Source organism: Mustela putorius, unplaced genomic scaffold, assembly GCF_011764305.1.
Source record: "Mustela putorius furo isolate JIRA1106 unplaced genomic scaffold, ASM1176430v1.1 tig00000145_pilon_pilon_pilon, whole genome shotgun sequence".
Classification (NCBI taxonomy): domain Eukaryota; kingdom Metazoa; phylum Chordata; class Mammalia; order Carnivora; family Mustelidae; genus Mustela; species Mustela putorius.
The window spans coordinates 32,779,480-32,807,426 of NW_025421294.1; the positions used below are offsets into that span (position 1 = coordinate 32,779,480).

General features: G+C 43.6%; 1 protein-coding gene across 2 annotated transcripts in view; it reads right to left on the reverse strand.

Annotated features, from left to right (window-relative positions):
* MEGF10 (multiple EGF like domains 10) overlaps positions 1-27,947 on the reverse strand; it is a 163,242-nt gene that overhangs the window by 3,315 nt on the left and 131,980 nt on the right. For both annotated transcript variants that reach the window (XM_045075557.1, XM_045075559.1), the window contains exons 14-24: positions 18,774-18,920; positions 17,233-17,367; positions 16,567-16,695; positions 15,904-16,032; positions 13,183-13,311; positions 10,893-11,021; positions 8,497-8,733; positions 6,958-7,085; positions 5,527-5,650; positions 1,351-1,395; positions 357-563 (exon numbers count right to left, since the gene is read on the reverse strand). In XM_045075557.1, coding sequence (XP_044931492.1) covers positions 357-563; positions 1,351-1,395; positions 5,527-5,650; positions 6,958-7,085; positions 8,497-8,733; positions 10,893-11,021; positions 13,183-13,311; positions 15,904-16,032; positions 16,567-16,695; positions 17,233-17,367; positions 18,774-18,920 — 1,539 coding nt within the window. The remainder of the gene's footprint in view (positions 1-356; positions 564-1,350; positions 1,396-5,526; positions 5,651-6,957; positions 7,086-8,496; positions 8,734-10,892; positions 11,022-13,182; positions 13,312-15,903; positions 16,033-16,566; positions 16,696-17,232; positions 17,368-18,773; positions 18,921-27,947) is intronic.

Below are 27,947 nucleotides of genomic sequence, written 5' to 3' on the forward strand. Positions count from 1 at the left end.
ACACCTGTTTCATCCCCGTGAACCATTTGTTTAGGCTAACTCCACACCAGAGCTAAGGTGAGACATATGCTATTCCACAGGTGTGCTCAAATAGTCACTATGGTTACAAAACGAAAGATGGACAGCCAAGTGAGAGATAAAGAAAATTTAATTAATTTTGCTAAATGTTATTTTCGTTTCCCTTAAAATTTATTTGACACCAACTAATATGGTCACTGAAAACACAGGTTGCATTGAAAATATGGACCAGTGTCTTCAATCATGTTTATAAGAACTGTTACTGTATGCTCAAGGACTTTAAAACTGTTTTTTAAAAATTCCTATATTAGGTTCTTTCTTTGGTTAGGGGAACTCACCAACTTCATAGACATTCTTGTTGGCTGAAGTTGAGTTATTGATCTCTGCATAGGGGGAATCTCTCCGTGCTGGTGACTTCATCTCCACATAGCCACACTCTGAGTTTTTGGGGATAAGTACAGGCGGATCTTTAATAGTGGCATATGGGTTTTCAGAACTGCTTAGGGAGCAGTTACTTGAATTATATTCAGAATTCTTTCCCAGATCTGTGAAGAGAGATGGGGGAGAAAAGCAAATGCTATTGCAGGGACATTAATTTTTTTCTTGGTGGTAATATACTCAGGTTACTTTTTTCTCTTTGTAGCTAGTTTTCTATAATTACATATACCAACAGCAACACCATACATTTTCCACCTGTTTTGGAGAGAATCTGCTTTAAAATTACCCATCTGTAATTTTTAGCTCCATTTTCAGGTGAGTATCAATGTAAAACATTGTGGATTTGATTTCATTTTGATTTTGTTTCACACTCAAAACAATTTCCATTCTAATTTACTAATAGTCTCTGAATTCTCAGAGGCTTCAATCAAGAAACCACCCGTGGATGCCCCTGGGAGCACAAGATAGTTCTATCATTGTGGTGAGGGAGGTCTTTGTGACGTGAGACTTCCTTGTAAAACTTCAGGACTGGGCACAAGAAGTTATTCATGTAAAGATGCTGAGCTCTTGTTTTCCTTGCTATTTCCTTTTTCATACATTTCTCTCTCTCCGTAAGTCCTATATCTTTTCAAAGAAATAGGAGTGTTTCCCCAGCAAATGGAAACCTTTGTTCCTGCAGACTTATGCTCTAACACCACGCACCTACAGTCACGCTCTTGACCTCAGTCAAACATGTCTGTGTGTCTAGTGGTGTAATTCACCACACCAACAACTGACCATTTTCTCTACACTGCCACTTTTGCTTGTTTAGCCAATTATTTCAGTCTCTGATATAAACTGCTTTTTAAATTATGATTCTGATAGATGTATTTCTTCCTTAAATTTACACCATACCTTTCAAAGATTTTCCCATATAGCTTCTGTCAAGTCCAAAAGCTCCTGTGATAAAGAAGAAAAAAATCCCCAGTGAGATCTGGAAACAAGAGAAAACCCATCTAATATTCCAAGGTCATGGAGAAGGATGGTTTGGGCACCTATGATCTGCCCACTGCAAGAAATAACCAAGAGTGCTGCTTTTCAAACCTTTGTTACCAGGTTGCTCATGCTTGATATTTTCAGCACTTAGAATTTAAAATACATATATATATCATTCAGATCATCCTCCTACTCATTTCCAGTGACTTCGGGAAAGGTTGATCAGTACAGGTAGGAAATAAGGCATGGGTGAATTGGTATACTTGATTCAAGGTTGCACTGTGGAAAGGACATAGCCAGGGCTAGAACTGAGACAAAGGACTTCAATTTCATCACTCGCTCACCACATGACTTTGGGCAAGCTCTCTCTCTGTCAATTTTTTTTTTTTTTATCTCTAAAATGAGATAAAACTTTACAGGGCTGGTGTGATCATTAAGTGAACTAGACCGCATGAAAAGGGGTCCTAAACTCTGAGGCGCTGTATAAATGAATGGTAACACAGAATGTGTCCTACGACCCCCAGCTTCATTTTACATGGAGGCATTCCAAGATCATTCCATGATTTTTTAAAGAAATGTTATAGTCTTACATCAGAAACAGAGAGTAATGACTAATGACAAATATTCAAATAAGTAGGAGAATGGCTAGGGGACGATCCCCTGCGACTGTGCATGTCTCCTTTAGAGTGGTAGTTGACTCAAGTTCTGATGTCCTGGAGGACACACTTCTGTGAAGAGGGAGCATCCCTTAAAGGGAGAGGGTGTGTCTAATATCGTGGGACAGGATACAGGAATGTCCTCTTTTCTCAGAGAATATTTTCTCTCTTTTGGGTCTGGGTTGTGAAGCCTAGCCATGCTCCCAGCTGACGGGAAAGGTGCCCAATTATGCAGGGAGGCAGGATAAGGATGTATAGTGAATTAACCTAATCAAAGTAAGCTCTGGCCTTTGCCCTTAGTTCCTGGGAGGGGATCTCTAAGTCCTTGGACGATCCCACCCAGTAACAGTGTTTTTGTTGACCTGGGGCCTAGGACTCCACTGGGTAGTGTAACAAAGAGATTTATGGAAGGGGATTTGGGCCACTTCATGTCAGCTCCATCTCCAGATGGGCTGGTCAAAAGGTCAACCACATGGGCGGTCAGCCATGTTGACCTTACCAAACTCTCATAAAAACTCTAGACACCAAGGCTGAAGTGAGCTTCCTTGGCTGGTAATACTTCACGCCTCTTGTCATATACTGTAGCCAGGAAAAGTTAGCACTTTCCATGATTCTACTGGGCAAGGACAGCTGGAAGCTTCTGGCTTGGAATTTTCTTTGACTCTGCCCACTGTGCCTCTTCCCTTGGCTGATTTTCACCTGTATCCTTTGGCTGTGATAAACTCTAACCATGAGTATAATAGTTCGCAGGGAGCTCTATGATTCTTTCTGCCAAATTATGGATCCTGAGGGTGGTCTTAGGGATTCCCAGACCTTTGTAAAAAGACAGCATGAAGAAGGGTAGGACCTGTGGCCTCTGAGAACTCCCTATGAAACAACTCTGTCTCTGCTGCTCTGCTGGATTCACTTAGCTGTCTCCAGACTTTAGCAAAGTCTTGTTAACTGTCCATCTTGATCTTAGCTGTGTAATGGCTAGCATTCCCCCAAGAGGCTCAGGAGAGGAACAGCCTGAGGTGGAGAGTAAATTAGGGAACAAGAGTGGCACCGTGACACCAGCACACCTGCCAGGTTTTCTCTGGAGACTATTTAAATGAGGGAGCAGGCGGGTTTCCTCATATAAACTCCCATTTGTTCCAATCCCTGGATAGATGCTTTCAAATGCTTTGCTTAATCTAATTCACACAATGAGTCACAACATGATCACTAGCTCTATGCCACAAATGAATGGATCTTCTTCATGGGGGTGATTAGCCCAGTGCCATATAACAGAACCAGGAGTCGACCCCAGGGTTTTTTGTGCCAGGTTTAGGCTCTTTCAGACAACATCACAACAACTTCTCCATCATGTCAAGCACATACACATTTCAGCATCCATAGTGTGCCCTACCCTGTCCATTGTAAGGGAAGACTTTTTCTGGTCAACAACTATAAAGGGCCATTAAATGTAGAATTGCTCTTGGATGGAAACTCATGAAGGAGACCCAGAATTTCCAATGAAGATGTTACATTCTCAGTCTGGTGGGTCTTAAGGAGATAAAAAGCAGAGAAGTTTATATGTTACCACTGCAGGGACTGGGTCCTAGAGTTAGGACTATATGTAGCAGGTGAAAGTGGAGTAAGAGAACTTTTCCCTCATTAGTGCCAGCTAGTACTTTGCTGATATCAACTCACATATTCCTTGGAGCTACAAGAAATCTCTCTGATGTTATATGATTTGGCTGATAAGTATACTGTGAATCTGGTATCTAAATAATTTGACCGTGTTCAGAAATGCACAGCTATTTAATAATGTGGATAGAGAATGCAGACGGAAGTTAAGAATTTGTATTTGTTTTTCTACTTTAACATTTACATTTCTACAGTAATAGGGGATTCCGGAGCCCATACTGACTGGTTCCTCTATCTGGCTTAGGTAATTTGGCGTATTCCCAGAAAGAGCAGGGGAGGAGTAAGTAGTTGGAAGATGAACTTTGAGACCTGGCTTTACCCTCTTCCTTCCATGAAATCCTCTCATGGGCAAGAAGTTAACCTCTCTGGGTTTCCCAGTTTATTCCTCTAAAAAACAAGATTTATGGAAGGGCCCATCCAGTAAGGTCGTCAGATTCAGCAAATAAAAACAAAGGAAGGACATTTCAATTTGCATTTCAGAGAAACAACAAATAATTTTTAGGGTAAGTATGCCCCATGCAACTTTTGGGATATGTTTATACTAAAAATATTTGTTGCTTATCTGAAATTCAAATTTAACTGGGTTTTCCTGGCCACTCCACCATCAAATAAATACAAAAAAGGGTTTGCTATCCATAAGGTGAGCACATATCAGTTACGGCTTTATCAAGCACCTCCCTGAAATCAGGGGCAATGGCTTAGTAATGGCACAGTTCACTCAGTGGGGTGTCACAGCAGCTCTTTAAGGCTGGTCCAGGAGGCCTCGCCCCCTTTCCAGGAGGCCCACAAGATCAAGACTGTTCTCATTATAATACATCGACATTATGTGCCTGTTTCACTCTTGTTCTCTCTCAAGTGCATTGTGGTTGTCTAAGAGCAGCACCAAGTGTGGGATCACCAATGACTGAATGGAGAAGCAGATATGAGAATCCATCTTCTCTGAAGCCAGATGTTAAAGAGATCCAACAAATGTAAAACAGTGCCACTCTTCTCACTAATTTGTTTTTGTTTCAGAAAATGTGGGTATTTTTTTTCATAAAAATGTGTTTTACATTATCATGAAATTAATTACTGTTATTATAAACAAAGCAATAAATAACTCTTTTAAATGGTCTCAGTTTTAATTTGTAATGTGGTATCAATAGATATAACCCATAGTGAAAGAAACTCTTCAGGGCTCCTGATAACTTTCAAGAGTTATGAAGCGGGTCTGATTCCAAAATGTTTGAGAAGCACTGACTATATTCCTGTTGATATCTTCATTTCCTCACCTAAAGGGGAAGCGGCCCTCAAGTATGGGTGCCCCATATTAAAAGACAGCAAAGGGGAACACACATCCTGGTACCAGCCTGACAGAATTCAGACTCCAGCTCTACCATTTAATAGGCTTTAAGACTTTTCTCGGGGGACTGACTCAGTTTCTCAACTGTTACACGGACATGATGATGACACTAACAGTACCTACTTTTCAGAGTACTTGTGAGAATCATGCAAATGAATATTTGTAGAGTTAGAATGGGAGCTACAAGCAGGCAGAGATTCTCATCTCTTTTTATCAATTCCTGGCACACACTAGGACCTTAATAAATGTTTGTTGGGTAGATAAAGCACCCAGGACATTAATAAGCCCCACACAGGCATTAGGTATAATTCTATCATTCTGTTTTTTTCATGCATATTTCCAATAGATCTCTTTGGCACATCTATAAATCTATCTGAGGGGACTAGAAGGTAAGGGAGCTTGTTGAGGATGGATGTTGGGAGAACTTGCCAAGCTCATTGAGGTAGCCGCCATGTTTCCAGTCTGCTGGCAGTGTTCCCGTGCAGTCTGCCACTGGGCCTCTCTTCCCAGGATTCACATTTTTCAGATTTACAAACAGCTGATTGTTCTTCGACTGTTAAAAATATAAACCATCAAGATGTAAAAAGAGAACATAGCATAGCCCAGCACAGTGTTACAGATGTGGGAAAGGACATCTGTGGCATGGATCAAGGGCTGGTTCTTCAAGGAGGCCACGCAAGGGGACAGAGATCATCATGGGGTGGGCCTTAGAGGGCAGTAGGAGTATCCATCCCTTGGCCCCAACTATTCCCCTACTGCCTCAAATTCTTCATCTCCCTTAGTCACTCTATGCCCATTCAACTTGACTTGAGTTAATGTACATGGAACTTTGAATTTAAAAAAGTTAAATTCTTGGTTGGAGCTCTCCTGTCAAACACTGTATGATTTCTTATGAGTCACCAGTTACTCTGAGCCATTTTCTTAGCCATAAACATGAGGATAAGACTATGTACTTTGCCTCCTTCCCTGAATATGTAGGAGAACAAATGCAATGATGAACACGAAAGTCTTGAGGGAATGGGAAGGGCTATTTAACTATTAGGCGTCATAATTAAAATCCAGCAGCATTAATTTAATTGCAATGGAATTAATTTGACTAGCTTGGTTTTCATCTAGCAGAGAGCCAGAATATGACAATGGAGATTATAAATATAATTTGGGACAGTTGGAAGGAAGAAATGCTTGGAATTTCCAAGCATCCTCAAGGAGACTGGGGGTGAGGTGAGCGGTCTGGGAGGAGCAGCCCTAGGCGTCCACCCTCCCTGTGTACCTATAAAATGAGGAAAACAATAACTCTTGAGTCACAGGATCGATGTGAAGATTAAATGAATTTATATTTGCAGATTGATTAGAAATGCTTGGCACACAGTTTCTATTTGATCATTTTTGACCTACAAAAAAGCAATTTCCTGTGGTTCAACCTAAATCAATACATGCAGCTGTTTTTGTGAAGAAAGGACAGGGGGACCCGGCAGGGCACTGGAAGACAGGTGGTCTGAAAAGACAAAAGAAAGGACCCAGGATGGAGTCTGCTAAGGTCAGCTCTGAGACACCATTTTAAAACCTCAGGCAATATCAGAAACATTATTCCAAAGACCTACACCAGAACCAGTACAAACTGGAGACAAGGAGACTGTGACTCACACGCCAACTGCCTCCCTCACGAACTGGGAAGCTCTGTTTCGAAGTGAATGTAACTCCCCACCACTCAGATTTTTCACCAGTAAATTTGAGATTTTAATATGCAATCAACAAGATAAGAGATGGAAAGTGCCCAGAGCGGAAGCTCTCCCTCCATGCTCCTTCCTGTACTTTCTCTTTCCTGTCCCGCGTCAGGGCCTGGGAGTCACTTCCTCTCACCTTAGTGATGGTCATCCTGTCCCTGTTGTTGACATGCGGGGATGTGGCGCACTGGGTAAGCGTGTGATAACTGGGGTTGGTGAAGTAATGACTGTTGGCGCTTCCCCCATTGCTGTGGGGAAGGGTTTCTGTAAGAAGAGAAGGAAATGATTCAGATGACAGGCTCCTCTAAGTCTATGTGGAACAAAGGGAAGCAAAATAACCAGAACAAATGTTTGTACCGCTTCCACATTACAGGCTGGGCTGAATCCCCTCCTGCCCGGCATACGCAGCAAAGCTTCTAGAAGCAGCAGGTGCCTGCCTTCCTGCTTCCTGGAAAACCATGCAAGTGTCCTCAGACAACTCCTCTTCGCCTGGGAAGCCATCACTTTGAAGCTATGTCTGCTGGAACTTGCCTCTTTTTTTAATCTTCTTGAAATCTTTTTTTTAATCTTTTAGACCCTATAGTTCTTATCATAATATTCTGTGCCAGAAATGTACTATGAAGCAGCTTTAGGTATTCCCCCTAGAATCAGCGTATATATAAACATGTAGCCCATCCTACAGTAATTGTCTAAAATAATAAATGACTTTAAGGGTACAAATTCCTTAATTTAAGTGGTTTCTTCTCCTCCTTCCCCTTCCTCCTCTTCTTTTTCCCCTTCCTCACTACCTCCTCTTCCTCCTTTTTCCTTTTTTTCTTCTCCTTCTCCATCTTTGGAGAGAACAAGCATGGGCAGGGGTGGGCTGGGAGGAGGGGCAGAGAGAAAACCTTAAGCAGACTCCATGTTCAATGTGGAACCTGATGTGGGGCTCGATCTCCCAACCCTGAAATCACAAACTGAGCTGAAATCAGGAGTCACCTCACTGACTAAGCCACCCAAGCGCCCCTAAGTGGTTACTTTCTCTGATGAAGGAGCGTATCACTTAAACATGTACATTTCTGGGCACATGTGACAGAAAGCTTTTAAAGAGTTTTCTTACAGAACAGCTTTGTTCTTGCTAATATGACAAAACTGTTTCTTATATAAGTTTGTTGCCATGTGATTAATGATTTGTATAGGCCCAGGTCCAGAGACAGAAGACCTGGTTCTGTTTCCTGATGTGCTCCATGACCTTACAAACTTATGGGTGCCTCCTCCTCTCCGCTCCCAGTCCCTGACATATGACAAAAGCTTAGGTGCCCAGCAAAGCTTCCTCCCAGTTGAAATTCCCAAAATCTAAAGCATAATGAATGAATCCATAATGAATCCAGTTTAAAAACCCTCATGGAATGAAAAAAATAAATTAAAAATAATAATAATAATAATAAAAACAATGAATACTGTTATGCTGAAAGAAATAAATTAAAAAAAAAAAACCCTCATGGAAGAAGACAGTGATGATTTTGCTACCATTGACTTCTATGGCACATCCTTAACAGTGTATCTTTTCCAAACACAATATTTGCTCAAGGCTACTGGACAACAACGGAGAACCCAGCCACATGCCCCAGTTTCAAAGAACCAGGATGAAACCTTCCTTCTCAAGGAGTAAGATGGCCCTAGGGACCAGTCTTACCTGAAATGGCATAGTCTGCATTCATGACCCTCAGAGCAGGGGTGTAGGTAACTGCTGGCATGCTCGATTCCTTTCCCTTCTGCTTCTGTCTATAAATAATGAACAAGGCCAGCAGGAAGAGCACCACCAGCACAAGAATGATGATGCCCACGATGGCCCCGATCTGGTAGGAGTCAGCAGGAAGAGCCGTACTTGTCCTGCTTAGGCTGTTCAGGTTTCCAACTATGATGACACCAGCTAGTGAAAGGAGAAGACGAGGTCTGAGGAAGGTCGACAGGTGCCAGCCAAATGTCTGAACCCAATTTACAAACTTCTCCCAGTGGGCCCATGCCGGGATATTTTCAGTTCATGAAAGGTTAATTTGGAAACTTTTAGAAACCGCAGAAGGAAAAACGAACATTCTTCATTTGCAGATGTTGTCGGCTGGTCTGTGCCCGGAAAAAGGCAGCTCTATGCCTCAAAAATCCGACTGGATTTCCAGAACCCAAAGACTTCACTGTAGGGTTTGGGAGCTTCTCGCATAAACACTAAATAGACACTCAGACCAGACCAGGAATTCACTGGAGGTAATAATTTATCTAGTTTTTTTTCTTTTTTTTTTTTTTAACATGCTTTATTTCTTAAGCAACAGTAAGCTTATGAAAGGCTAACTTCTAAATGCTTCAACTGCCTAATTAATTTTATGTCTATCCTTAACATTTCTAAGAGTAATTGTCCTTCCAAGCAAGGAACTCCATTATAAATCTGGTCCAAGATGAGGGTCTGCCTTATCCTAATTTCAGTGGGCTTTTTACCCTGGGAGATACTGCGCTATGCAGTTTTTTCCATGACCGAAAGGTCCGTCCCAGTTAACACCTGACAACATGGCCCTAAAAGCTTACTTATTAAAATTTAAACCATAGCTTTACATAATTCTTTCTTGCATTCAGTCTAGTGAGGACAGGAAAGATATGAACCATGAGTCAAGAAACTGGGTGTCTTAAAAAAAAATTGATCCAGAGGTGCTGAATTTTTCTTTAAGCACTTCAGCCAGAGTTTTACCATCTAACTATAGAGGAGGAAACTGGCCCCAATGCAGGTGCTTCCAGCTCAAACATCCCTATAACTTTATGATTCTGAGGGTTACACTTATTAGACAGCCAGCCCCATAACACAGAGCACGGAGACTAGTGCCGTGTGATCACAAGCCATGTGTATTAATGATGTGATTGTGAAACTCGACCTCCTATTGTTAGGACAAATACAAATTGTGAGCACGTAGAAGTTACCTAATGAAAGGAAATGAACTAGGAATGCCTATGTAGTGCACAATTTCAGGGGATGGCACCTACAACTCTAGAGTCCATGAGAGTGTTATCTCCTGAAGATAGCCACACAAACCAGGAGCTCTCTGGGCATCACACTTCAGAACCATCAGAAGAAATTTCTCAAAGGCCCTGCACAAGTTTGTTTGTTTGTTTGTTTTTTAAGTTAAGCATATGCCTATCATACGAGCTAATCATTCTACACCTATTGATTTACCCAGGACAAATGGCACTGTATCTCCGTACAAAGACTTGATACACTATTGTTCATAAGAACTTTACCTATAATAGCCCCAAACTGGAACCAATCCAAATGTCCACCCACAGGTGAATCAGTAAACAAATTATGATACACCCATGCAATGGAATGCTACTCAGCAATACAAAGAACTGAAGCACTGATATATACAACCATACAGTTCATTCTCAAAATGATTATGCTGAGCAAACGAAGTCGGACAAAAGAGAATGCAGTGCGATTCTATTTACATGAAATCCTAGCAATACAAACTCATCCGTAGTGACAGAAACTAGTTTAGGGGTTGCCTGGGGCCTCAGGGTCAGTAGTGGCAGGGAAAGGCATGAGGTAACATTGGGGGGTGATGGCTGCATTCACTGTCTTTACTGTGGTTGGGTTTCATGGGTGGATATGTCAGATCTTATCAGGTTGTACACTTTATGTCATATATGTCATATATATGTGTGTGTGTGTGTGTGCATATCTATTTCTAATATAGTAGCATACACGTGTTGCTTTTCACAGATTAGTTATACCTCAATAAAGGTGGAAACATTTGCAGGCACACTGGAAAGCTCATGAACTTTGGAATCAGACAAATCTGGCATCTAAGCCCTGACCTACATATAGCCATGTACTACATATTAGCTGTTCAACCTTGGGTAAATTACTTAGCCTCTCTGAGCTTTAGTTTCCTCACCTGTAGGACAGCAATGATAAGGCATCCATCTGGCAAGTAAATAACCAGCTGTGCCTTGCAGTGTCCCAAGCCCATTTACATCAGATAAGGTAGGTGCAAATTCTTAACACTGGCTACATGGGGGTTACACATTTCAAGGCACTAGTGTCCTTACCTTGATCACATCGTGCCCCCTTCCAGCCTGGGCTGCAGTAACAGGTGCCAGTGATGTGGTCACAGGTGGAGTTGTTCAGACAATCACATATCTGGCGACAGCCGTAGCCGTACGTTCCTGCAGGGCACTCTGAGAAGGAGTTGAAAGTCCAATGTAAGCTCTCCAGTCTTGGGCATCTGGGCAAAAGGCTGTCTCTTACTACATGATCCCATGTGTCTAGAGGGCAGAACTTCCAGGGGATCCTTGTGCAGGTAGAACTACCCAGGGAGTCCTAGAGCTGACAGGAATTCCCTGACTTATGGGGGGACTTCACAGGCCAGGCTGCACGGGGCCAGAGACTGAGCTCCTTGCCACAGCTCCTGACTCCTTCAGTATTTATGCACCCACTTCTCTGATGGGTAAGTAGACACTCTGTAGAGCCCAACGGAACTGATGAAGACCATCTGCCAGGGCAATCTGAGATGACCCCACTGGGCAAAAAGGTGGGACAGAAGACTGAAGAGCATAACCCAGAGCCAAATCCTTGAGAACATGAGCAGTTTACTGAAGGCTCAGCGATCCTCCTACAGGCACACTGTGACTTGGATTAGCTGGGAGCAGGGGACAAAAGAGGGGCAATTTTTGTTAATTTTCTAGATAAGAACTTCATTTACTATAGAATGACTCAAAATTGGGATGTGCAGGTTGAAGCCTGAGAGACCAAAATGGAGAGGTTTTTAGGATGCACTTTTAATAAGAGCTGGGTATAGATTCAAAGAAGAGTATAGGCATGTCAAATTTAAAAATCATCCCCAAATACTAATGTTTTCTGCAAAGTGGGCAGCAGGGGGCAATGTGCTATTATTATTGGAGTTCTCTGTCAAACACAGTGTTTCTGTTTACAAATGAGCATCAGGAGGGGTCTCCAAAAATAGGAACATTTTGATTGGATGTTCAAAGTAATCACGGAGGGACTTAAGAAGCTTTTTAAAAATAAGACCATAACCAGTCTGGCTTCCAAGGGAAAGTCAGTTTAGAGCCTCTTCTGGTTTCTGTGCGTATATGTATGTGCACATATGTTTAGACATTTATACACACAGATGCACAATATTTGCATACACAAGGGGTGTGCAGGCAACTGTGTGACTCAGTATGGGTTTCAGGATGAGATGAATACCAGTACAAAACTCAAATTGGGCCATTTCTGCCCAGGCTGATTCCTAGAGGTAACTCCTGCTATGTACTAGATAGGAAAATACGCAAAAATATTTCTAGGTTCAGCACACCAGACGGAGACAACCTAGCCATCCAGGGGTGCTGGGAGATGCTACTGGAGTGGAGAGAGGGAGACTGTTTATTGCCAAATTCCTGCTATGCTGATCCACCTTTCCAGGCCACACTGCTCCTACAGCCATATAATCTTTGATGCAACCTTCCCAGGAATGCCCCCTCTGATAAGCCACAAAGGTCCTGCCCCCTTTCCTGCCATCTATGACACGAGGGTGAGCCCCATACAGCTCTAAGACCCTATCTATCCGTTCAAAATATTGAATGAAAGTCAGAGGAAAGGAACAATAGACTACATTGAAATACTCAGTCTAGCACTAATTTTCTTATAGCCCTGCAGATGCACAGCTGTAGGGGCAGAAATGGCAAGACAAGGATGCATAATTGCAACAGAGCATGTTCTTCTGGAGTGGGAGTCTTGCAACAAAAAGTTTTAAGGCAATCTATTGTCTTGGAGGTCAGATAGACTAAGATGAGAAGTTGCTAGGGGAAACAGTATAAAAATACCATCTAGAGAAGGCTGTCAGAAGGGGGTGCCAACGTTTGCGTGGACCTGGTTCCCACCCCCAGTGGGACTGGGAGCCCACCTGCCTCCTGTGCTCTTGGTCTGGCCCCAGACAATGCTTTCTCGTCCAGGGTGCAACCTGGGCTCTGTGTCTGCCGTGAAGAAAACCTGACTGACTCGTACAGTTCTGAGCAGCCCCGTTCCAAAAATAAGCAGGACAGTGAGAGTGAGAGCCAGGGTGAACAGATGGAAAACTTGAATTCTGTCTTCATCCTTGGAGCCGCACCCCCTCCACCCAGAGCGCTGATTACTTACCCAGAAGAGGTCTGAAGGAAAAGACAGTCAGCAAGGAACCCCAGGTGGCCTCTGGGAGGGGAACGGTCAGCTGGGCCGGGAAGTGACCAGCCATCGGTTTAGACAACTTAAAAGTTGCAGGTCCTGCCTTCATATTCTTAGGCATACAGGACAACTGGTGCTAGGGGAAAATACCAGCTGGATGTGTCACACTCTCATACTCACTCTGTTCACAGTGCTTCCCCATGAAGCCAGTGCGGCACGTACACTGCCCGGAGATGTGGTCACAGTCAGCGCCATTTTGACACTGGCATATCAATGCACAGTCCTTTCCATAGAACCCCAGAGGACATCCTGCAAGGGAGGGAAAGATAGCAGAGTCAGGAGGCTGCTGAGAGAACCAGAAAGAAGCTCTTGCTTCCAACTGTTTGTGTTTAAATCTGAAGGATGCGGAGCCACTGGAGAGTGAATAAAGACAATAACACAGATCTCAGCTTGTCACAAAGGCTTCTTTGAAGTCCCAGGATGCTCCTGCAAGGAGTCATAATTCATGAGTGGGAAGCAGAACCGTTCCACACCTGATAGTTTAACCCTTGCTGGGGCTCCCAGAGATGAGTGTCTTCTAGCAAAGCATGCTTTCAGCCCCATGGAGGTATGGGGGCATTTCCTTGTATTCCTTCCCTCAGCTACTAGACTCCCAGACTCAAGCGCCATGGACTGAAATGAGTACTTTATATTAAAATCACACCTATGCTTTTACTTAAAAGTACAGAGTGTCTCTAAGTCTGCTGTAGCTCTATCTGCTGTATTTGTCACTAACTTAGATAATACTAGCTCCTTCACCAGAGGTGTATGTAGAATGCTAAACTTACAAAGCAAAACTAAACCCCTGCCCTTCATAGGCGCTTTGTAAAAAAGCAACAAACTTTCCATCGGTGCATGATATGCAAGAAACAGACCCCTGGGGCCTTTGGGCTAAGGATAGGCACTGGCCCTGCAGGCTGTCACAGGCCAGCAGCTGACACGCAGGGGGATTTCAGGGATCCCTGGCAAGCTACAATACAGCCTGCGTCTAGGGTTATTTCTAAGTATCACATGGGATCTTTACTTTCCCTTTTTCTCAAGAGAGGTTTTAATGAAAGTTCAGCTCTCAGGAAACAGAGGCACAGCACAGAGGTCAGCTTGCAGGGGCAACTATCACTGCCATGTTTTTATTCAGCACCTATTCTTTGCCAGCTGCTGCTTTCCATGTGTCCTCTCACTGAATCTTTATGGTAGTCCCACCTATAAACCTACAAATGGGAACTAAGCCCCGAAGGTTCCCTCAGTCACAGAGCCAGCAAGCAGCAGGCTGGCCGGGCCGTGATACAAACGCAGACAAGTCTGGCTCCAGACCCTGGGTTCTGCCCACCATCTTCTGCTACATCCACTCAAAAAGGTCCTCTGATTGAGGTAGACCCAGATTGTAGAATGATAAATAATAACTTATAAACACTTTTCCCTAATGAGCTTGAAACCCTTTCAGCATACAATCTTGGCAGACTATGCGCAAGACAAGCTCTCTCCTTGCCAGCTCTTCCTTTCGAATCATGGCTCAAGGTCTACACCCCCTCCCATAAAGTTTTAAAACACTTTTTCGGCCTCTTCACTAATTATATCTCCTATTAGTATTCAACAAGAAGTGCCTAATTTCTGACCCATCTTTCCTTCTCAGCTCATTTCTGTGACTTAAAATTCTTTTATTATTAAAAATGTTTTAAAAGAATAAACTATACAATTTTATTAATAATCATAATTTGTGCTTTCCTGTCTTGTTTCCTTCATTCATTTGAAGGCAAGAGGGCAGAGAAGAGTCTTTTTTCCCCCGACAGTGCTGAGCTGTGGAGTACTTTGCACAGTACAGGCTATGAAGGCAAAAACCTCATACAAGAAGAAACAATGAGGACACTATGGGATATAAAATGGAAAAAAGAACTAGTGGCTCTTAGAGCAGCCTGGCAGCACCATGTGGAAAGTTGTCAGAAATGTGAATTCTCAGGTTCCACCCCAGCCCCGGTGACTCAGGCACTCACTCTGGGAGCGGGGCCAGCCGCATGCGTGTATAGAGCCCCCTGGTGATTCCGAAACTCACTCAAGGAAACCTTCCCCAAAAGCACGAGTTATGTTAGGGAGGGGGGCTTGTCATCTTCACTGCCTTCTAGTCACTGTCACTTACCCTAACCTTTGTGCTGTTGGAATAAATAACAGGGTATACATTCATGGAACCACTACCCCAATGTGAAGAATTATATAGAAGATTTTCATCACTCTCCATACACCTTCCCAATCAATTGACAGATTGATTTGTTTTTGATTTTCAAATAAAAGGAATCACATCCTGGGCACCTGGGTGGCTCAGTCGTTATGTATCTGCCTTCAGCTCAGGTCATGATCCCAGGGTCCTGGGATCAAGCCCTGCATCTGGCTCCCAGGAGCTCAGCGAGGAGCCTGCTTCTCCCTTTCCCACTTGCCCTGCTTGTGTTCCCTCTCTGTCAAATAAATAATAAATAAATAAATAAATAAAGGATCACATGGTAGAAACAGTAGATGTATGTGTATACACATATACATGTATATGTACAGACATGAACATGTATGTACAAATGATAGGGAGCTGGGTGCCTACAAACAGGGTCTGGCTGAAGGAGAGTTGGGAAAGGAGCCGCACACCACCACATCCAGCAAGGTTCCATCCTGACACAACATGCAGACAGAAAACCTGGACCTTGACAGCATCTAAACATACAGAAACATTTAAACGTCTAGCAGTCATCAGGGCAAGACCCTCCAACTCCAGGAGTCCCAGCTGAGCTCAGCTCAGGTGCGCGGAGGGTGAGCTGGCATCCTCCTTGGGTGTGGCTCCTCCCCCCCCCCCCCTCCGAGAGCCTCGGAAGGCCGGTTGCTTACTCTGGGTGCAGTAGAGACCCGTCCAGCCAGGAGTGCATTTACATTCGCCATCATAGGCGCTGCAGAAGGCCCCGTTGTGGCAGTTGCACGTGTGGATGCAGTTTGGACCCCAGTGTGCAGGTGGACAAGCTGAAACCACAACACGCATGGAGAGTTCTGTTAGAGCCTGGGGGTCAGCACCCGGCAGAGAGGGCGCCGTCCTCCCACCCCACCTCCTAGCATGCGAGACGTTAGCAGCGTCAGGACTCAGCAAGCATGGTGCCCCGGATCTGCCTGATGCCCAGAGGGCAATGCTGACCGCAACAGCAACCGACACAACGGACACTGTATTCGTGGGCTGACTGCACAGTAAGGTGGGCAGAGCAACAATCATCTTGAGGGCACAGATTTAACTCTTTAACAAATAAATGCACATTGGGCTCTTATGCACCCAGCACTGAAAAGTGAATAAGCAAAATGTTACCTATTTAGATTCTTTCTAAGACATCATTTGGATTTAGCATTGCATAGAGCTCTTAATGGGGAATAAAGCCACTTAAAATTAAAATAAGGCATATTATAATTATTCATTTATTATTTCCTGATTATAGAAACCCTCATACTTCCATCCTAAGGAATGTGGAAACAAACAGATACACATGGTTGTTCTCGAACAAGACTCACGTTGAGAGCAGTCACTGCCAATCCAACCTGGGTAACACTGACAAGATCGGTCAATGGGGTTACAGGTTCCGTTGTTGGTACAGGTACAAACTCCAGCACAGTTTTTCCCAAATCTGCCACTGGGACACACTGTGAATAAGTTACAGGGTCAGTAATGCACAATTACATCTCAGCTCATGGAACTCCAGTCTTGGGGCAGGAAAGGACTTTGAAGGTCATCTCCCCAGCTTCCCATTTCCTGGCTGCCGCCACTCAACAGCATTCCTCATCTTGAATGAGGTCATTTTAAGCAGACACATGAAGCCAAAGGTTCTTAGGAAGGGAAGGCATCCCAATCCAGGAGACATCATCACATTTCTAGAAATCTGACTTCATGGCTGCTCACTCAGGGAGCCAAAACCCTTCTTCCCTCTGTTGATTTTTCACGGGAGGCTGTTTCCAGTTAATACCAAAGAGTAGCACAGCTCAGAGAATAAAGAGATTCTGCCAAAGCAGGAAGCCAGCTTTTCAGAAGTTCCTAGTCATATCTGCAGAAGTTCCAGACACAGTGCACCAGAAGGCATGGGGAGCTGAGAGCGGAAAACGTGTCCTCGGGCTCCGCCAAGGGCAGACTGTATGTGGTTCGCCCACCACTGCACGTCTCTCTGAAACACTCGCACACCTTACCTTCATTGCAGAGGGCACCTGTGAAGCCAGGCAGGCAGTCACAGAGGCCCGTGATGTGGTGGCATGGCCCACTGCTGTGCACACACTGTGGGCATGTTTGGCTGCAGCGATGCCCATAGAAACCAGGAGAACAGACTGAAAATAGATCAGACATCAACAGTTATCATTCCTGGGATGTGTGTCTCAAATTCCACATCAGTCTCCAGTTACAGTTAGGGGTAAAAAGAAAAAAAAATTTTTTAAACAATATTGAGAATTTTCCAAGTATAAAATCACCACCATGGAAGGAAGAAGGGTACTCTTTAATAATGAAAAGAAACTGCTAGACTGGATTGCTCGAGGGCAGGCAAATGTCTCCGTCCTCTCAAAATTCTCATTTATGGTCCTACTTAACTCAAGGCATGACCCAGAATGGAGGCTTGAAGAAATTTTTGTTGATGAAACAAATGAAAGGAAACTCAATTCTAAAATACCCCCCAAATACTCTCAAGCCATGTGTCAATCCCTTATTCTTTAAGAGTCATTACTGGCAATAAAGATCTCCGGTCTGCATTTATTTATCTATCGATCGATCGATCAATCTATTTTAAAGATTTATTTATTTGACAGACAGAGATCACAAGTAGGCAGAGAGGCAGGCAGAGAGAGAGGGGGAAGCAGGCTCCCCGCTGAGCAGAGAGCCCGATGCAGGGCTCCATCCCAGGACCCTGGGATCACGACCGAAGTTGAAGGCAGAGACTTTAACCCACTGAGCCACCCAGGCGCCCCTCCAGTCTGCATTGAAAGGTTTGTTCCTCCTCAACGTGATCCAGGTAAATGATGGTGATTGAAAAAGGAGCAAGCAAAAAAATGCTACATAACTAAGTCCTTCTCAAGACATTCCTTGAATTTAAATTAAACAGGATGAATGCGCAAAGCGAAGAAAAAAAAAGTTATTTAAAAAGTAGAATAAGGTATCTTAAAGTCATATACTCTTTTCTTGATTGCATTTACTAAAAAATTTAGTAAAATCTTACGGATCCCTTCCTAACTTCAAGTCCTGTTGACCTATGTCAACAGCCCCATTTTTAACTCCGCAGTGCTATTTTCCCCACAGCACTGGCTGTAAGTCTAATAGCACGATGTATGATTTGCCGCTAGGTTTGGCTGATGTTGACTTCTGGTAATTGAGGTAAGGCCAATGCCAAAATTGCTGAATCAAATATTTACAGGTCAATGGATTTCTGGAACACCATTTGTAAGATTTAAGGCAGGATCGAGAGATGTATCCCGATGATAATGCCAATGAGGCATTGAAAGAAATCATTACTGAGAAGGAATGGCTCTAGCCCCATCTGTTAGGCTCATCCTGAAGGCTGGAAAGAATAAAGCTCTTGGGGAGTGCTATCAAGGACAGCCCTTTGAGAAACAGGGAGACCTAGTCTCTCTCCTCTCCCTCCCCTCGACTGAAACAGGAAGGCACCAAGCGCTGAGAGGACAGGAGCCGCAACTCCTGGGGACTAACAAGGGAAGGCAGACATCGCCCCTCATGAGACACTTACTTCTCTGACAAGTGGTGCCTCGGAACCCCGGCGCACACTCACAGATGCCGTCGTCTGGGGAGCACGAAGCTCCATTTTTACAGTAGCAAGGCAGAGAACAGTTGGGGCCCCAGCGCCCCTCAGCACACACGCTGTCACAGTGGACACCTGAAACAATGCACACGAGCGAGGCTGAGTGAGAGGCAGGGAGCACAGGTGCCTCGGGGATGCAAAGTCCAGGACAAGGAGCATGGTCCTGGTCCCCAAGCTGAGCGATCCTAGGCAACCATAAGCGGGCATGGCATAGGGTTTAAAATTCACTTACGTACATCAGTACATCATCATATTGCATAATCATTCATTGTGTCACCATAACATTAAAATAATCCCAGAATGATTTTCTATGGAGTCATAAAAGAGCAGGAATAAAACACCTTTGTTATATTGGTTTTCCTCTTTAAGGAGGAGGGAACAAATGGGAAGCCCAAGAGTTCTATTAAAAGCAAAATTTACCAAAAATATTTTATCATTGAAGACTTCCTCCCCCACCCCATTCTTCATATTTACAGAGAAATGAACAAAGCGTAAAAAGAGAAAGAGAAGTAAAACAGTGGTTAAATTGTTTTACATAAAGAGAACCTTCCCCCTGGAGCAGACACCATCTTAAAACATTTTGATGATACATTGTAGAGGATGGAAAGATACACTCATCTGTGCCACTAAATTCCTCTTTAAAAATTTAACCTTACATCAGGCAGATAAAGGCAGAATATTACAACTGATGCTATTTATAGCTGTTATCTAAGTTATTGATTATTAGGATACTATATGTAGGTTTTTAACTCTCACCCTGGGAACAGAAACTCTAGAGCTACTCATGAATGAATAAATGCCTAAAGAAAAAACAAGGGGGGGGGGTTACCAAAGTCCCCAAAATAAAAATAAAACCAGTTTGGGTTTTTTTTTTTTTTTGAGGTAAATAGAAGTCTTTTTGGTATGTTTGTCTTTGAAATACAACAGGCACCTCTTTCTTGTAAGTCAGAATTCTCCGCAATTCAAAGACATGCTCTCTGCATTGAGAAGCAATGAGTTATAATTAGTAGTGAACCAGCGACGGCTGGCTTGAGACCAAGGGAAAACACAGGAAAAACAAGCACGTACACACTCCGGGACTCCAGAACGCTGTTAATACCCAGCACCAAGGAAGCTGAGAAAGGCATGTTTTGAATTACAGTTTTTGCTTCTGTGGCCCAAACCTTAAAACAGGTGCAGCCCCAAACCACAACGTGAACATGGCTAATTGGTACACAGTCATTTCTGCCGAGCCATAACTCCGCTTTGGTTCCCGTTTCTCTCCTTCCAAAAGTCTCCCCCTTAGTAAAGGCTGCTAAGTAGTCACGAAAGCGTACAGACCTCATTGTGTCTAGCTTGACCCAACAATAGATGATTATTTGAGCTTGCACTGCGGGCTGAAGGAGATCAGACCTGTTATAAGCTGACCAGGGTTTCGGGGTTTCCTATAGAATAAAATACAGAATTTGAGCCCATTGTGATTTTTTTCCCTTGACTTCACGAACATGTGACCGTTTTTTATTTTCCTAAAAACCTCTTTGAAAAGCTAGGGTGGAATGACATGCAAATGCTCTGCTCACCAAATGTGATTCACCAGCTATAGGGTTGTATCTGGTGTTTTGGCTGACGAGGCAAAGCATCAAACCTACTGAGGAATAAACCACTTCAAAAGGAGGCTGCAAACCTAAATTTTGTTTTGTGAGTCTGAAGGAGGTATCAACAAGGGTAGCCTGTTACAGGCTTCAGTCTGTTCAAATTCAGGTCCCGAGACCTGACCATAATCCAGAACTCCTAGTTAATGGCAGCCAGGATACGGATACCCACTTCACAGACACTCAGACAACCCTGACCGTTTGGGTTGGGAGCCACTCATGCAAATCCCAGTTAGGATTTTTGAGATGCCGAAGCTGAGTTAATCTGAAAATCATCCTGAAAATGAGTCCTCATTTCTGGCACCTTTTTGTGGGGTGGAAGCTTGAGGAAGGGGGGGAGTTAGCCATTCACAGCGATTTGGTTCATCAGCTTCTTGCCAAATCTCTCCTTCATATCCAACAAATGCAGTGAAGCTGGAATGGAGCACACTTCAGGTCAAAATTATCTGCCACTTTTTTACATTATAGATTGCCATAATTTATATATGACCTAGCACATTCTCAATCAGAGCATGTTAAGAGAAAATGACTCCAGGGAAGATTGGCAAATCTGAATAAAGTGATCCTTTATTTCATATCTGACTTGTCTTCCCTAATAGGTTTGTCCAGCTGGATAACATAACCATCTGTCATAATCAGCTTTATCGAGGTAATTTTCATAGAGCAACAGGGGCCCACGATAGAGCAAAGAGATCCATTACAATGATACGCTTGTTTCACATGATTTACCCATGATTTCATTTCCAGAGAATCACAGGGAATTCTAGAGATCATCTGTCAAATCTTCTGTCTCCGAACATATAAGCATATTTCAACAGAACCTAGCTTACTTTTTAAAAATCTTTATTTTAGGATTGCAAATAAGTCTTTCCTTAAAAAATAAATTATAATAATTCTATTATCAACTTCCCCTAAAAATCAATCCCTTGGGACGCCTGGGTGGCTCAGTGGGTTGAAGCCTCTGCCTTTGGCTCGGGTCATGATCCCAGGGTCCTGGGATGGAGCCCCACGTCAGGCTCTCTGCTCAGCAGGGAGCCTGCTTCCTCCTCTCTCTCTGCCTGACTCTCTGCCTACTTGTGATCTCTGTCTGTCAAGTAAATAAATAAAATCTTCAAAAAAGGGGAGGTGAGCCGTGAGAGACTATGGGCTCTGAAAAACAATCCGAGGGTTTTGAAGGGGTTGGGGGTGGAAGGTCGGGGTACCAGGTGATGGGTATTATAGAGGGTACAGATTGCATGGAGCACTGGGTGTGGTACAAAAACAATGAATACTGTTATGCTTAAAATAAATTAAAAAAAAAACTCAATCCCTTTTCTTTCTCCTCTACCATTGGTAAAAATAAATCATCATTTTTCAGATATTAATGCTTAATCTCTTTGTAGACTTTGTATATTTGAAGCTGCATTTTTTCCTCTTGCTGTCCCATTTCCTCCCTTTGTTACTCATCCTCTTCAGAGCTCTGTGCCCTCCTGTTATCTTTCCCTTCATCTTATAGTCAAGAAAAGATAAATTGATTATTGTTGAATTGTTATCTTCTCCAGAGAATACTTATATTTTAAGGGAATATACATGTAAGGAGCCTAAGAAATAAATCTCTAATTGTGAAATACCTATCAAGCAGTGAGGCTCACTGGGTAAGTTCTTCTCTAGGTTACACTGGTATACGGCTACGATGTGACTTCTGTGTGAAGGTATTCCTGCAATAAATTTTTTTTTCAGGATAGGGAATTCTGAGTTTGCATTAACCGTCTTTTTTTAGTGTGTGTGTTAATCCTAAATTATTCCCATTGATTTCACCTCAGTCTTTGCAAACTTGGCTGGTGTTCTCCAAGACAGTTTTCTGTTTCCTTTTTTAATCAAAGACAGAAAAAATAATTCAACTTAATCAACATTCAAGGGGTCCAGTAAGCTATTGGCTTACTGGTAATAGGTTCTCTAAGAAAGACCTCCAGCTGTAGAATGACAACGGCCCTAGAATAAGCACCGTTAACTCTGTCTGGGGATCCCAGTCAGAAAAGGAAATAGCTTCAGAAAAGGAAATAGCTTGTGAAGGTGGACAAGGGTTCCAAGCTGATGGAATGGTGTGTACAAGACCCTAAAGTCCAAGGAAGTAGCCAAAGTTGAGGACAGCCAAAACTGGGGTTAGAAAGAATGGGAAGGTCTCTGGGAAGCCAGTTCACGTCATGCAGAGAAAGCCAAGACGGCCATGCTGTGGAGTGTGAGCTTCCCCCTAGGGGGTGACAGGGATGAAATAGACAATTAAGCAGGAGAAGCACATAATTAAATTTGTGGTTGGCAGGAGGGCAGAAGACAGTATGAGGAGGATGAGCCTGGAAGAGAGAAGGCTTGTGTCAGGTGGCTATTGTAGGTCACACAGGTTAAAAAAAAAAAAAAAGATATACATGACAAGGTCTTAAACTAAGTCATTGGCAGTTGGAATCCAGGGAAGATAAATTCCAGAGAAACATAAGAGAAAATGGAGATGAAATATCTGTACCTATCCACAGAGGGCAATGAATGAATTCTGGCAGCTCCCTGAAAGCGAGATGGGGATTTTGCTCCCTACAGTGTTAAAGATATTATTAAAAATGGTGTTAAATATTTGTTGAATGCATCAATAAGCAGAGTCTCTCTTTCCACCATGATATTCCGAACCATTTTCCAAGTGGATGGAGCAACGATATAATTCTCTTTTCCGAAAGAAGTGATGAGAAGCACAGGCAAACCAAGAAACCCAGCGTATTTCTATTCTGTGTGCCTAAAATGGTGACCTTTCCCATCTGAGGGGGTGGAAGTGTCTGCCTTGCTGATTTTGGAGACGACAGACCTTCATGAGCTCGGGTCTGTGGTCTGTGTTTCTTAATGTTAGCCCAGATTACAAAGCAGAAAAATTATGGAGGCACCTTGAAGAAATTCTTTCGGAAGGTTTACTAAAGAACAGATAAAGGCTCTAATAGGAATTACTTCATGAAGCAACTCCCTAAGGTATTTGGAAGAGGGGATAAAACGGGAAAGGGGTATCTTTAAATTTGCAGAAATCTCTGGTTCAATGGAAGCATTTTTTTCCTGATAAACGTTCTAACGCTGATAAGGCGATCTGTGAGGGACTGTTTTTGCCAGGACCAAGGACAAAGAGCTCTTTGATAGCCTTCCCAAGTTGCTAGGCAATGGCTGAATGATCGTGATAAACTTCAGCTAAGCAGCTCTAAAGAAATGTTCGTGCATTTCATGCCTGATGCATTATGCCGGCAGCCTCAGTGTGAAACCAGCATTCACTAAGCATTTGTGATCGCATGAATGCAGTAAAAGAAATCATCTGGGGTGTCAGTACTTCTCCCTCTCAGAGATAGAACCCAAACTCCTCATCTTGCTAATTGTTCATATTTCTTCTGCCAGCACTGCAACCTTTGGGGGCATTAGTGAACGAAGGACATGATTTCAATTCAGTGTCTGGTTCCTGAGCAACAAGCTATGAAACACGTATTAGAACGAAGGGAGAGATTTGTTAATAATCATTGGGCTTGATGACTATAGAAGAGAAGAACCACAGTATAGAGTCATAAGACTTTTTCTGCTTTCCTAATCCTCTTGCTAACAAAGCGGCCACTTACTGTTGGCGTAGAGACATTATTCATTGGCGTCTCCACTGGTGCCCATGCAGGGTCGGCCCGAGAGGACGTGAGCTTCTGCAGGCTGGGGGCTGACAGTGTTTTCCCCTCGTGTTCTCAGTACCAGCCAGCACTGTGGCTGCGCACAACCCGGGAGACACTCGACAAAGGCTTGCTAAATTTTTCTATTTGGATGCATGAATTTTAAAGATGGATTTAAAAAAAAAAAAAAAAAAAGGATCTGCTTTCTAGGGATGACCAAGTTGAAAAAAACAACTTGAAAAGTCCTAGAAAGCATTGATGTTTGCATTTGCAGCTGCAAGACAAAAGCACCAGAAAGCATGACCTGCCTCACCCTGGACTCCCGGATAAAAGCAAACAGGACAGACTGCTAAACAGATGGGGAACTCGGGGAGCTTTGGCTGTTTCTGCAGCCTTTCTTTTCAGAACACAAGCCCCTTCCTCCACCGTCACCTCAGGGACCCCACATTCTGCTTTTGCTGAACTCCCTCCCCACAAAATCACATAGACAGACCTACAAGGGCTCGCTCCTGCATGAATGCTGTCCACCCTTCAATACCCTGGTTGATTGGGTGCATGCATGTTAATTGAAGCTCATTTGCGCCTGAATTTGGACTTATATAAGTTACTGCACAATGAAAGGTAGTTTCGACCCTTACCATAACAACTCAGGTGTTATTAAGTCACATGAGAGATCGCTTTGGGACAGATCAGTACCTATGTAGCAGTTCACTTGTTCACCTGGTCCTACTTGGAGTATTTGGGGAAATGCACAGAGGGGGCCATCCTTTGGGAGAGGGGCTGGGACCATTATAGACTTAGCTGTGCTTGCTGGGAAGAGCCAAAAAGCTGGGTTCAGGGTGCCTGCATGGCTCAGTGGGTTAAGCCTGTGCCTTCAGCTCAGGTCATGATCTCAAGGTCCTGGGATCAAGCCCCACATTGGGTTGTCTGCTCAGTGGAGACCCTGCTTCCTCCCCTCTCTCTCTGCCTGCCTCTCTGCCTACTTGTGATCTTTCTCTGTCAAATAAATAAATAAATTCTTAAAAGAAAAGAAAAGCTGGGCTCTTCTCAGAAACTTTCCTCCTTCTAACACACTCCTCCTGGCCAGACTCAGAGAATCACCCCACCCCTCCTGCTATTCTTCTGGCCCCTGCTACCCTCATCCATGGTTGCTAGAAGTTGATTTGGTATCCTAATCTCTTTTCTCTTACTTTAGCATTTAACTCCCCAACCCCGGTATCAGTGTATCCTAAGCCTTCTGCCACTGGTTACAAGGCTTCTGTCATAGAAATTCTCCCCGGGACCCCTCCACCTCTTCAACAGTGAGAGTAAAAAGGCATAGCAGAGGCCAGTCTACAGACTGGTAACTATGTCCATGCACGGGTCACCAGCGCAGCTTTTGAAATGACAAACGAGGCCACCATGTAAAGTTGTGCAGGCTGTACACTGCACAAGAGCCCCGGGCCGCAGAGCAAAGGGAAGATGAAATCCAGCTTGCCCTTGACCTGCCAAGAAGTGCAACCTGAAAGATTTCCAAATCTTCTCCAAATCTGTACAAAAGGTGCTTTATGGGCTGGCAATGGCTCCATCCCCTTCCTCACTCACTCTCCAGGTTGTCATTCAGTAGGTGTGAGGTGGGGACGGGGAACACACAAGTTAAAAATACAACCAGGTGACAGTGATCTTAGCCAGGGCTGGGAACCAGGCTGGAGATGACCTATGTCCCCACACAGCTGGAATAAAATCTTGATTAGCTCTCACACCCAGTGAAGAGGTGTTCTGGCTGGCTGAAGTCAAGGCAGAAAGGAAGAAAAAACATCAGCATGTTTCTACTGTTTTGGGAAAATATTTATAAAGCATATTACCTCACTACTCTGGAAATACACATTCACACACACACACACACACACACACACACACACACAACTAACTACATTTCATTGACATCCAGGACTTTAGAATAATCATTTTGAAAAGCCAGTCTCATTTTATAGCAGTGTGCATGTGTGTGTGTGTGTGTGTGTGTGTGCCTGCGTACATGCACATGTGGGCTCATATGTACGTGGGGAGAGGTGTGGGAGAAGGCGCCCAGGACGCAGCCTATATTTTGGACGGTGTTTCAGTTTTCTGCCCATTTTTTTCAACTGCAATCTGCCTCTTTTTGATAAAATAGTCGAATGGCTAAAAATAGCTATATAGTAAGGTTTTAAATAACTATATATAATAAAAGTGCCTGTCTTTTTTTAATGGTACATTTCTTTTGGAAATAGTAACTGGGATATCAGAGGCAACTTTTGCTTTGGGTAATCTGTATGGCAGTACCTTTTGAAAACCTGTTTTAGAACCAGGTAAAATGGAACGGTCGATGATAGAAATAGAGTCTCAGTTCCTTTAGGAAAGAAAGACAGTCCAATGTCAGAAAACACGGTCAAGTCAGGAGGAGTGGTGGATGAGCCCCGCGGTGAGAAAGCAAGCTGATTTCCTTAGTGTATCAGGTTAGAAGATGATTTCCTCAGTTGAGGTATGTCATTTTCTTTTCAAAGATTTTATTTATCCATTGGAGTGAGAGAAAGCATGAAAGGGGAGAAGGTCAGAGGAAGAAGCAGACTTTCTGTGGAGCTGGGGGCCCAAGGTAGGACTCAATCCTGGGACTCCAGGATCATGACCTGAGCCAAAGGCAGTTGATTAACCAACTGAGCCACCCAGGTGCCCGAGGTGTGTCATTTTCTTTGTAAAGAGGAATAAAGCTCTCCCAACCCTTATCTCTGGCTCTAAACACAGAGGTCTGATGAGCATCCCCCACCACACTGTCCTCCATGACCTTGCATTGTTGGTGACTCTGTGCCTTCTTATTGATTTGTCAGGGGAAGAGCCCCGTTAGACTCTTGTTGTTAGACTACACCAAAACCTCACTGTTACCCCAATGTTATTACCCTGTCCAGTGATACCGCACATTTCAGCTACAGCACTCTCAGCAACAGGGAGGAGAGGAAATGGAATCATTGACTTCCCCAGACTCATGTTATTTATCCGTCCTGGCATCTGGTATCCAAATGCAAAGCCAAGGCTTTCTTTATGTGGAGAAAGATTCTTCTGAGGTACTTCCTCAAAAACAAGTTCGTTGATGAAAAATTATGAGTCTATCCAGTGTTGACAATGAAATGGCGCTCTATGTAAATAACACAGGGTCCCCTCTTCTTTCCTCTTGGGAAAATGAGCCAGTTCTTGGTCCAGTTGGTGGAGGGTTTTTGGAATGTTCATAACCTTCTTCTCCTTGATGTACGTTTGCATATACCTAGTGGTACTGTGAATGTGGGGAATGATTTCTCTTTAAAAATTTCTTGGGGTGGTCTTAGACCCTCAGAGATCAACAGCCTCCAGAAAAATGAGACAATGGGGCCATGAAGCAAAGAGACATGGGGCTGATAAGTAAAGAGCAGCTTGAAGCAGCAGAGTGTCTTCCCCTTTGGAGAAGCAGACCAGTCACAGATGGACAGAGTATTACAAGATTATGCTGTGTGACAAAGTCACTGCATTCCCGCAGGAACTCCATAGGTCTAAGGCCAGATGGGGTAATTTGTCTTACCCCACGACCCAGACTGTGGAATGCAACAAACACATTTTCTGGCTGGCTTCAGGCCAAATCATATCTCCTGCTTTTCTCATGTAGACACGAGTTTGCCTTTCACAGTCTGGCTCTAAATCATCAAAGCAGGTAGATACTTGAGCAGTGACTGGTGTGTTCAGGAACACCTCACTTCTCCTCTGTATTCATAAAACAAAAGGAGATTTGGTGGAATGTGGTCCAAAACAAATGACAGGACTTCTCTGTTAGAAAAGTT